The 11,646-nt window shown below is 37.1% G+C and overlaps 1 protein-coding gene and 1 long non-coding RNA gene across 4 annotated transcripts; one reads left to right on the top strand and one right to left on the bottom strand.

The window, feature by feature from the left end:
* Positions 1–285: 285 nt before the first annotated feature.
* LOC112167182 lies at positions 286–2,778 on the bottom strand. Of its 3 annotated transcripts, XR_005800801.1 has the most exons (7): positions 2,440–2,778; positions 2,233–2,314; positions 1,856–1,950; positions 1,689–1,743; positions 1,196–1,263; positions 535–592; positions 286–406 (listed from the first exon to the last, which is right to left on the bottom strand). It is a non-coding gene; the product is annotated as an uncharacterized LOC112167182 (long non-coding RNA). The 3 variants fall into 3 exon arrangements; XR_002923630.2 differs by lacking the exon at positions 286–406 and having other exon boundaries at positions 421–592; XR_005800800.1 differs by lacking the exon at positions 286–406 and having other exon boundaries at positions 421–592; positions 1,196–1,260.
* A 4,081-nt stretch (positions 2,779–6,859) lies between these two features.
* On the top strand, positions 6,860–10,754 carry LOC112201687 (flagellar radial spoke protein 5). Its single transcript, XM_024342599.2, has 9 exons — positions 6,860–7,230; positions 8,132–8,216; positions 8,411–8,527; positions 9,191–9,255; positions 9,344–9,432; positions 9,523–9,602; positions 9,837–9,948; positions 10,193–10,312; positions 10,434–10,754. Exons 1-9 carry the CDS (start codon positions 6,921–6,923, stop codon positions 10,614–10,616), a joined length of 1,161 nt encoding a protein of 386 aa, XP_024198367.1. The 5' UTR covers positions 6,860–6,920; the 3' UTR covers positions 10,617–10,754.
* Positions 10,755–11,646: the final 892 nt, after the last annotated feature.

Genomic DNA, 11,646 nt, shown 5'->3' with positions numbered 1-11,646 from the left:
TCCTTCCTCTCTTACTATGTGTGTATCAAAACACATACAAAAAGGTCGTGCTTGCACGTGCGGATTTTGTTTTGGGAAATACATTTCACATATGCATATTGTCCTCCTTCTGTTGCTACATGTGCGGCATGTGAAAGGGTTGCGCTCGTAGGTGCGAGAAATTAATTCATTTGAGTGTGTTGTTGTAATAATATTGATTTTCTTTTTCAATAAATTAGGCTATCTTGAGTTGATTTAAGCTATCATGTAGGGAAACAGCAAAGGAGGCTTTGATTATTTTTTCTCCCCACCTTCTAATTTTGCATGCTTCTTCGACCAAATGTCCTCCTCACTCACTTTCACACTCTTCTTGCTTTTTCTTCCTTCATTTCTTCTATCATTTTGGAGCCATGGCTAAATAGTTTCACTGGATAGTAAAAGTATCATATCAAGATTTCAAAATGAAACAGGAAAACAGTATAGGGCATCAATAAATAAACAATAACAAACGACAAAACAAATTGAACGTATTGAAATTTTCAAAGTTGCAATCACCAAAGTAACGTGAAGCTTCTCAACTTTTCCTTACATCTTCACTCAAGCTTATGATCGTCTGCACCAAAGAAAAAGTAAGAAAAGAAAAAAGAGTAAATTACTCATACAACAAAATTTAGATGAGTAAATTCAGTTAAAAGAAACCTAAACTTAATTCCAAGCTCTGTTATGGCAAGAACCTAAACTAACTACATACCCATGGAATCACTTAATCCTAGTACGTCTCTTTACCTCAACAAAAAGGGTGGACTTTGGAAATTAAAGTTCAAAATTCACTTCTTGCAATCCACCAGTACAGCTAAAAATAATGAAAATTCAGGCATTGTGGCTGACCAAACAAATCATGCTATCTTGAAACACATTTGATCTAAAATTCAAAACCAAAGAATTGATATTCCAAAGTGCTGATAATCATATTGTACGTCTATAATTGTGGAATGAAACAATAGGAAACAAATTCAAAATCCAAAACTAAAATTGATGACAAATTCCAAAATGCTTCCTATTTACACGTCTACTGCCAAACTTGAGCACAAATTAAAAAATAATAATACAACATTATAGAAAAGTATAATATTGCAGTTGTTTCTGTTGAAAAGGTAATTCCTAAAAGAGCGATTTATAGAACAGATGATCAAAAAAAAAAAAATCAAGGATTTACCATTGCTTGAGCCTTTGCTTCCTGGATGCAGTCTGTCTCAATCTCAATCTTAAATAGTACCTACTCTGCTGAAAGTGACGGAAAACAAAAGGAAAAACTATGAGATTGCTGAAGCAGTTGCTTCCCACCCAAATTGCAAACTCTAGTATGAATTTCTTGAAGCAACTTCACTCAGAAAAAGGAAAAGAGGAGTTAGTGAATGTAGAAATGGCCTTCAGTATTAAAACTAATTATTTCAATTCTGAATAGAGCAAAAATTTGAATTAACCAAAATCACTTCAATATCAGTACTTGTAACACCCTGTACTTGTTTTTGTAGTTGGTACAATTTCTGCATGAAGTTAGTTTGGTTCCTATAAAGAATGGTACTTCCTGAATCACCCAAAGAAAAGGAATAATATTGCTCATCAAGGTATCAACTTACAATTTCTGAAAATCTAGAGATTATGAAAAACACCGGAATAACAACAAACGATAACTATTAGAGATTTACCTTCACAAATGATATATGATGTTACAAATTACCTGAGGAACATTAGAGATTGTACCTGCCAAGAAACCATACAAAATGCCAGTATATGTATTCATTAGAGAATGATAATGGATCTCCCATAAGAAAGAGTAAACATTACGATAAGTGGTATGAGGAGATTAGTTTACCTGATTGAGCAGAGTTTTAGTTATCGCTGTGTTTGTTCTATCGGTACCAATGAGTAGAGGAGCCAATCTAGCAATATGGTCTGACTGCAAGTAGGCTAAAAGGAAAAAAAAAGAAACAACTCAAGGAATGTCTGCAAATATATTCCAACCCAAAAATTACAACTCCGAAACTTGAAACTTCTAAACAAACAAAAATCTGACGATGAAACGTATTAAGTAACAAACTGTATATGCGTATATTATAGCAACAACAGAAAACAAAAACAAAAAGCATCCATCTTTCACATCAAAACCATATCAGTTATGAGAAAACAATCCAAGAAACTAAATTGTAATACCCGAACCCTCTAAATCTGGTTCAACTTGCATAACCATACCTATCTCTGTGTTTTTTTTCACCAATTCTCGGACTTCTGTTTATGCTTTAATCAACGAAAACCAATTTGCTTTTTCTACGAACTGCATGGTATGGTATGCCCACGAAAACCAAAACCGCAAAATTATACACAAACCCACCAGTACCCGAAAAGTGAATATGAAAATCGAAATCTGAAATTTATCCAATGACAATTATCAAGTCTTACCTCAATGATAATAATATTCTCCTCCTTTTGCGTTTGATTTCACTCTGCTCCTTTTTCTGTGTTTATGTTCGACTTGTATGAACTGTAAACTGGGAGAGGGGTGAGTACTGATGGAACCATATGTACCCCGAGTGACCCGAGTCTCTGTTTGTGTTGAGATCGTGCGCCTGGCAGTTTCTCTCGTCGTCTGCAGATCGTGTGCGACCGGCAGTTTTCCTTTTCTTCTCTCTCCCGCACAATGCTTCCGTATTTGTATTTTCTTTCATTTTTGTTGGTATTTTACAGTAATAACCCTGTTCGATATCTTTTATTTGAGTGCACTTTGTATTTGTGGTGGACAATTTGGGGACTTTAAAAAATTGGTGAAGCCTTTGACACCAAAACCACGCCTGGCTTTATAGTAGTAGAGATGAATTGTCAGTCAATCACAGCTAAAATCTCTCAACCAAATGGTATTGCTTGGATGCTTACTGCTCTTTATGCTATCCCTACCAATTCAGTAAGAAGTAATCTGTGGCAGTATTTGGAACGTTTAGCCTTAACTCATCATCTTCCTTGGATTTTCATGGGAGACTTTAATGAGCTCTATTCTTGTGTTGACAAGAACTTAGGTACTATATCTGGTAGAATTGGAGGTCTGAAGCATTGGGTTGATAGCAACTTTCTTATTGATATGGGGTTTCTCGGCTCTTGCTACACTTGGTCTAATAATAGAATTAAAGAGAGATTGGATAGAGCTTTTTGTAATTGCGATTGGAGAACACATTTTCCTGAGGCTTTCATCAGACATCTTCCTAAAATGAAATCAGATCACTGTCCCATTCTGTTACAATTACATTCTAATAATTATGTTAATAGAAGAGTCACTCCTTTCAGATTTCAAGCGATGTGGTTAACTCACTGTGACTTTTCTACCTTTGTTGTCGACTCTTGGAACTCCTACAGTGGAGACTTTGTTAAAAAAACCACTGACCTCTCCCATGATTTGCAGCGGTGGAACATCAATATATTCGGCAACATTTTTAAAAGGAAAATGCATCTTCTTGCCCGCATTGGTGGCATTCAGAAAGCTACTGACAGGTATAGTAATCCTTTTCTCATCAATCTTGAGAGTGAACTCATTAGAGAGTATGAAACGTTAAGGGATCAAGAAAACTTGTTTTGGAAACAAAAGTCTAGAGATAAGTGGTTGCAAGGAGGGGATAGAAATACCAAGTTTTTTCATTTAACTACACTTGTGAGAAGAAGGAAAAATAAAATTGAGGGGCTCTATGATAATGATGGTCATTGGCAGACTGAAATTAATGTTATGAAGAATATTGCTGTCGATTTTTTTCAAAATATTTTTTCTGAGTCTACTTTCTCTTATACAAGATACCTAATTCCATGGCTTTTCCCTCACATTGATGATGTTGATATGAGTAATTTGTGCCTTCCTGTTGACATGAATGAAGTTAAGAAAGCCATGTTCTCTATTGGTGGCCTGAAAGCTCAGGGCTATGATGGATTTCCTACATTATTTTTTCAAAAATTTTGGAGTGTTTATTTAGCTGATGTCTTTTCTACTATGCAAAATGCCTTCAATTCTGGCATTATCCCTGCTGGCTTGAATCATACTATTATTTCCTTAATTCCTAAAGTTACTGGTCCTCAAAATATGGTTCAGTTCAGGCCTATCAGTCTATGCACAACAATTTACAAGGTTATTTCCAAGATCATTGTTACAAGAATAAGACCTTTGATGCAGAAGCTTACCAGTCCCAATGAAGTCAGCTATGTTTCAGGAAGACATATATCAGATAATATCATGATTGCTCAAGAAATCCTTTACAAATTCAGAAAATCTACTGGCCAAAAGGGTTTCTTTGCTTGGAAGGTTGATCTTTCTAAAGCCTATGATAGACTTGGTTGGAAATTTATTGAATCTGTCTTATATGAAACTCTTCTTCCTGAGCCTTTAAGCAAGTTGATTATGAGCTGCATTTCATCCACTAGTTTTCAGATATGCTTCAATGGTGATCTCACTGACTCTTTTCATGCTCAGAGAGGTATCAGACAAGGTGATCCTCTATCACCATACATTTTTGTTTTGTGTAAGGAAAAGCTATCCCACTTAATTCAGTCGACTGTTAATGTTGGGGCTTGGAAAGTTGTGAGAGCTTCCCAATCTAGACCTCAAATTTCCCATTTATTCTTTGCGGATGATCTCATGCTTTTCTCTGAAGCTACTATTGAACGGGCCTGCATACTCAAGAAATGCCTTGATATTTTCTGCTCGTTATCTGGTTAAGCAGTGAGTTATGAAAAATCTCTTATTTTCTGTTCTCCTAACACTAATAAGGACATTGCTACTGATATCAGTTCCATTTCTGGATCTCCTCTCACTTCTGATTGGGGAAAATACCTTGGTATGCCCTCATTCACTCAAGAGTCAATAAATTTACATATGCCAGTATTCTTGATAAGGTTCAAAGTAGACTTTCGGCTTGGAAATGCAAAAATTTAAGCTTAGCTGGTCATTTAACTGTAATTCAGTCTGTGACTGCTGCTATTCCTAATTATGCCATGTAAACTGCTAGATTACCTATGTCAATCTGTGATGATTTGGATAAAATAAATAGAAACTTCCTTTGGAATGATTTAGAGAGCAAGAAAAAGGTGCACCTTGTGAACTGGGATATTGTTTGCTTGCCTAAATCTCCTGGAGGTCTTGGAGTCAAAAAAGCTACTGATCTGAATCAGGCAATGCTAGCTAAGGCTGGATGGAGGATCTTACAAAATGACCCTGGTTTGTGGGCCTCAATTTATAGAGAAAAGTACTTGAAAAATGATAATCTCTTTGACAAGGATTACCACTATCCAAAGGATTGTTCCAGTACATGGAAAAGTGTCTCCCATGGAGCCGATTTATTGAAACGAGGACTTATTTGGAGAGTTGGAGATGGCAAGAAAATTCAATTCTGGACTGATATTTGGCTGCCTGCTCTACCACTTATACACTATGCTCTTCCTGGTGCCTTTATTGATAGCAATACTACTCTTTGCTCTTTTTGGGATGCTAATGGTTGGAACATTGACCTGCTATTCTCGCTTCTTCCTTCTGGTATTGTTAATCAAATTGTTCACATTCCTCTTGGGTTTGATGGTTGTGGAGATGACATTCAAATTTGGAGTTGCACTTTGAATGGTTCTTTCTTTGTAAAGTTTGCCTATGGTATCTTTTTTAATGATTATACTGAGAATAACTCTTCTTGGAAATTCATATGGAGACTGCAGATTCCCCCGAAGCTAAAGACTTTTTTATGGGTGCTCTGTCATGGGAAGCTCCTGACTAATGTGCAGAGAGCTAGAACACATCTTACTCATGATGAATCTTGTCCTATTTGTCACACAGCCAATGAGTCATTATCTCATCCCTTTAAAGATTGTCCTGCTGTTTATCGTATATGGAACTCGTTCTCTTTGCCTGAATCTGTTGGGAATACCTTTAACATGGATTGGGAGAGTTAATTTAATTGCTCATCTCGACTGCACGACCAAAACAAGCGCTGGAATTCAGTGGTGCTCAATCTTTGTCTTTATTTGTTGGTATAACTGGAAGTGGAGAAATAAATTTGTTTTCGATGCTCAATTTCACATTCCTACAAACCCTGGTATGTTAATCTCTTCTGCTGCTACTGAATGGATTAATGCTCAGACTAAGGTGGATTTAGATAAGGCCTATAATCTCAACTTACTCAATTGGTTAAAGCCTCCCATTGGTTTTTGTAAATTGAATGTTGATGGTACTAGAAATAGATTGTCTGGCAAAATTGGTGCTGGTGGTGTTATCAGATCTCCCTCTGGAGATTGGATCAAAGGGTTTCAAGTAAACCTGGGCATTGGTGAGGTTTTGGATGCAGAAACATGGAGTTTGTATTATGGCCTTAGGCAAGCTCTTGCTTGTCATATTATTAAGATCGAGGTTGAGTCGGATTCTGCAATTTTGGTGAAACTTATTCTTGATAGTGATGTTTCCATCCATCCTCTTGGCTCTCTGATTGATTGCTGCAATGCTTTGATCAAGAAGTTTCAATCTTTCTCCCTAAAGCACATCTATCGTGAATGCAATATGGTGGCAGATTGCCTTGCATAGAATAGCATTGATCATGCTTATAGAGTCATCGAATTTGATGCTCCTCCTGTTCATGCTGCTAATGTTTTTCTTGAAGATTTTGATAGAGCTACTAGAGTTAGAAGATCTGGTGTCGGACCTTCTAGTGGTCATGCTTAGCTAATCTTTAGTTTTGTTCTGTTTTATGGGCCTTGCACCCCTTTGTAACCAAAAAAAAAAGAAAAATTTGTCAAAAAAAACTAATAATAAGACATCACTATAGTTGGAGTTGCCCTTTTTACATATTCTGAAAACTAAACATCGCCTTATCATTTCATTTCCGAGCCTTCACCAATTACCGCCAATTGCTTCCACACTCCCTGCGAATATGGCAACTCTCCATTTAAACAACCTCCTACCCAATCCGACGTCGTTCAAATCAACATTTTCAACTCGGCCCAGACCGCGGTCCAACTCGGTCAGGTGCGGTGGCGGCGAGGCAACTCAGGTGAGCAGCAGCAGCGAGACCAACCGAGTCACAGTGAGTAACGGCAACGATTCGTTGGACATATGCCGAGTCCTGAACGGAATGTGGCAGACCAGCGGCGCCTGGGGCCGAATCGACCGAGACGACGCCGTTGAGGCCATGCTCCGCTACGCCGACGCCGGCCTCTCCACCTTCGACATGGCCGACCACTGTAAGACTGTAAGTCTCTCAATTTCTGATTTCTAGGTCTTACTGTGCCACGTGGCACTTGGGTTAGATAAACATCCACGTGGTTTCTACATTTTTTTGTTTTACAATCTTGCCCTGCAAAACCAATAGTACAAAGTCAATGGTTGAGAACTTGAGCTAGATAAGATAAAATTTGTAGCATGTCAAATTGATATAGGAGAAGAAGAGGAGGAAGAGGGCGTTGTGTTTGTTTGCATTATTTGGAATGGCAGGGTTGTTGGGTCATCATTCTCTAAGCAAATTCACGTTTGGTTCGATCACAAAGGCAAGAACTAAGAGGAGTCAGAAACACAGTTGGAGGCCAATTGGGTGTGTGTTAAGTGAAGATAACAGACGAGTTGTGGTTAAGAATGGGAAGGATGCATTAGACATATGTAGAGTTGTGAATGGGATGTGGCAGACCAGCGGGGGATGGGGTCGAATTGATATAGAGACAATGCTGTTGATGCTATGCTTAAATATGCTGATGCTGGACTCACTACATTTGATATGGCAGATATATGTATAGCACTCGATTTTCAGTAACTGATGGTGTCTGTGTAGATGCATGGATTTCATTGTCATTTTTTCTGTTATATTTGTGTTGAGAAATTATATACCGTAACACTAGTAGTAATAAGGTTAACAGTTCCCGGTGCAACACAAGTTACTAGAAGTTTTGTTTATGAGTGTCGACCTTAACTGGATAGTTATATCTTAATACTAATTGATTGCATATGTTCGTCACTCGTTGTAGTAGTTAATCTGTCTCGCACTGGTGTTGCTTTGTGCATGTATTCCTGCTGTTAATCATTTTCTTTTAAATGAATTTACATCCTGGAGTTGGATGGTACTTGATATTGATTGGGTCTCTGATTTTGAAGATGGACCGGCTGAAGATCTATATGGTATCTTTATCAATCGTGTTCGTAAGGAGCGACCACCAGAATTCTTGGAGAAGGTTAGAGGGTAAGTTTCCTCCATTTAATTGCGTGTAAGATTACTGGCTGGCTTAATTTTGGAGTCCTCAATGATTGCATATAGCTTTCCTGTTTTGACTTTTTCTGCTTAGATTATAGACTTATGAACTCGCTATATTATACTTGGGTGACAGTGGAATAGACAGTTTCACAGTTTTGTTCCAACACTGTATTGTCATGCAGTCTCACAAAATGGGTGCCGCCACCAGTTAAGATGACAAGCAGTTTTGTGAGGGACAGTATAAATGTTTCAAGAAAGAGAATGGATGTGGCTTCCTTGGACATGCTTCAGTTTCATTGGTATGAATTATTTAATTACTGCAAGATTTAGTGGCAACCATTCTTATGTGGATTTTCCATGTTTTGCAAAAGCATCAAGATTTTTGTTCCTCGAATTTGCATCTGTAAAGGATTTATCCTCCTATTGGAATCAAAGTTTGAAATTTGAGCAAGTTTTGGATTGAACCATGTCAGTATACTGAACTTGGTTTTTTTTTTTTTTTTTTTTAAGGAAAAGAAAAGTTGCAGTCTTCCAATTTGTTTAGGCATGTCCCATAGTAGTGACTTTTTGAGTCATCACTACTTTACACTTGATGTGAGGTGAACCCGGAACATTGTTTTAACATCAATTTGTTAGTTGTGCATTAACAAGGTTTTAGTATGTCAATGGAACCGTATTCTGGAGTTGTTTCAATAGGACATGAGGCCAAGCGTTCATGAAAGGTTCATTAACTTTTAAAAAATATGTAATTTGAGTAACAAGGTAGCTCCATAATAACTAAGCACCAAATCATGCACACTAGAGGCTTCAAATAAACTCAGTCATTAGCTTTATTCTTGCTTGCTATTGTGTAAACTGTTTAGCTCTTGAAGTACAGAGTAAAGTTATTCTTCTGTATTTACATAAAACTATTATGGAATGAACGACTTCTGGGAGTAAATTTCTCTTTCTGCTTGAGATAGGTGGGATTACGCAAATTCGGGTTACCTTGATGCACTTAAACACCTTACAGATTTGAAAGACGAAGGTTAGTATCGAATCGTTGTAACTTACAGTTAAGATGTTAAGCCCGCATTGCAAGGTTTGATTTCATTACTTCAGCTACTGGTTCACAGGTAAAATAAAGACCGTAGCTTTGACAAATTTTGATACCGAGAGATTACAGATAATCCTAGAAAATGAGATTCCTGTTGTAAGCAATCAGGTATATTCTTGCCCTAAGTGCATTCTAATTCTCAAGAAAATATGTTTTGCATCTCCTTATTGCTACCAATTCATATTGCAATGCAATCAGGTCCAACATTCGATTGTTGACATGCGTCCTCAACAGCAAATGGCAGAGCTTTGTCAGCTTACCGGAGTCAAACTTATAACGTCTCTCTCTCTCTCTCTCTCTCTCTCTCTCTCTCTCACACACACACACACACACTCCCAAACAGTTTCTAAAGTTATTAGCTCATTTGCATCCTTGGAAAGAATCTACGTGTCCCGAAAAGCTATCCTCTGATACATGTCCAATTTGTTCTTGTTGATGATACATTTTATAGCTGCCAATAGGCTTTCAAGCATTTCCAGAACTCCTTATGAAAGTAATAGTTTCATTTGCAGGTATGGGACAGTAATGGGTGGTTTATTATCTGAAAAGTTCCTTGACACCAACTTGTCCATTCCGTTTGCTGGGCCTCCGTTAAACACTCCCTCCCTCCAAAAGTACAAACGGGTATGGAGTTTTGAAAAATTTGGTGCTGATAAATTAGTCATTTAGTAATTGTATTAGGATGTGGGAGAAGAAATGCATGTCATAAAGAAGTGTCATTTCCAAGAGTCATTAATTGAAAGTTTTTACAATGCTAAGCAAAATTGCTGGTGGAATTAATAGGTGGCACCTTCTATAAAATTGTAATTCTCAGAATTTCTATATTGTCCATGTGATCTTTATCTGTTTAAGATCTTATGTGTGGCAGATGGTTGATGCCTGGGGAGGATGGAGTCTTTTTCAAACTCTTCTTCAGACACTCAAAAGAATTGCTTCTAAACATGGTGTCACAATCCCCAATGTTGCTGTGAAATACATACTAGATCAGGTACAGTCAGTTCAACTGCTACATAAGAACTTATAGGATCATATTTGTTCATCAAAGGTTATTTTTACATCAAATGTCATAAGATGTATAATTTGCTCTATTTGGGTTGTAAATATTGCAGCGAGGTGTGGCAGGATCGATGATAGGTGTTAGACTCGGGTTGTCAGAACATATCCAAGACTCTAATGCTGTGTTTTCACTTGCTCTTGATGAGGATGATATAAGCAGCATAGAAGAAGTCACAAAGAAAGGGAAGAATCTCCTTCAAGTTATTGGTGACTGCGGAGATGAATATAGGCGTTGATATAAAATTCTCTTACAGTTGAAAATCGGAAGTAAAAGAACTTTGTTGTTTGTGTATCTGTGCATTGATATACCATTCCCATGGGAGCGCATAGTGCAAGTCACTGTCTATCTTGGCTAAGCCAAAAATTAGTTTCCAGTCTCTTTAAGTTGGGAATGCTGTCTTGAACATCTGTAATGGAAGTTCAAAAACTTCATATAGGTCTTAAATTAAAAAATAATAAAAATAAAAATAAAAGTAAATAAAAAAAAACTCGTGTGTAATTTTGCAGTTCCGTACTCGAAAATTTTCAATTATGTAGTTAGTCATAGTCATAATATTGTATTTTTTACATACGTCATTTGAAATTTGTGTGAGATATTTCATGCTAGTTCCCTACAGCGCATCAACCTTGAAATGTTTGCATGAGCATTTACTGATCACACATTTTCTCAAACAAACATCCTTCAAAACGCAGAGTTACTCATTATTACTGTATGAAGCAAACGATTACTATTGCCGATGATTATAAGGCTTAGGTGTTTGACTTTGTTCAAGAAGGATGATCCTAAATCAAGTTGGTCCGCAAGGTGTTCATTGTATAAGATCAACTTCTAAGTTGAAGAAGAATCCAAATTCTCACGATTTGTTTTATCATCCTATCAACATTGGGAGCGGGCATCCAAAGAAGATATGTCGGATGTTTCCAGTACTCCTGTAACTGCTAAGCCAAAAATTAGTTTCCAGTCTCTTTCAGTTGGGATTCCTATCTTGAACGTTTGTAATGAAAAACTTCAAACTCATATAGGTTTTATAAGTAATTTTGCCGTTCGGAACTTGAAAATTTTCAATGAAGTTATGTAGTTAGTCATAGTCATAATATTGTATTTTTACATACCGCGATTGAAATTTGTGTGAGATATTTCATGCTAGTTCCCTGCAGCGCACCAATCTTGAAATGCTTTCCGTGAGCACTTACAGATCACACATTTTCTCAAACAAACATCCTTCAAAACGCAGTTACTCATTATTACTGGATGAAGCAAATGAT

This window comes from Rosa chinensis, chromosome 5, assembly GCF_002994745.2.
Source record: "Rosa chinensis cultivar Old Blush chromosome 5, RchiOBHm-V2, whole genome shotgun sequence".
NCBI lineage: Eukaryota > Viridiplantae > Streptophyta > Magnoliopsida > Rosales > Rosaceae > Rosa > Rosa chinensis.
This window is presented reverse-complemented; position numbering and strand designations above follow the sequence as displayed.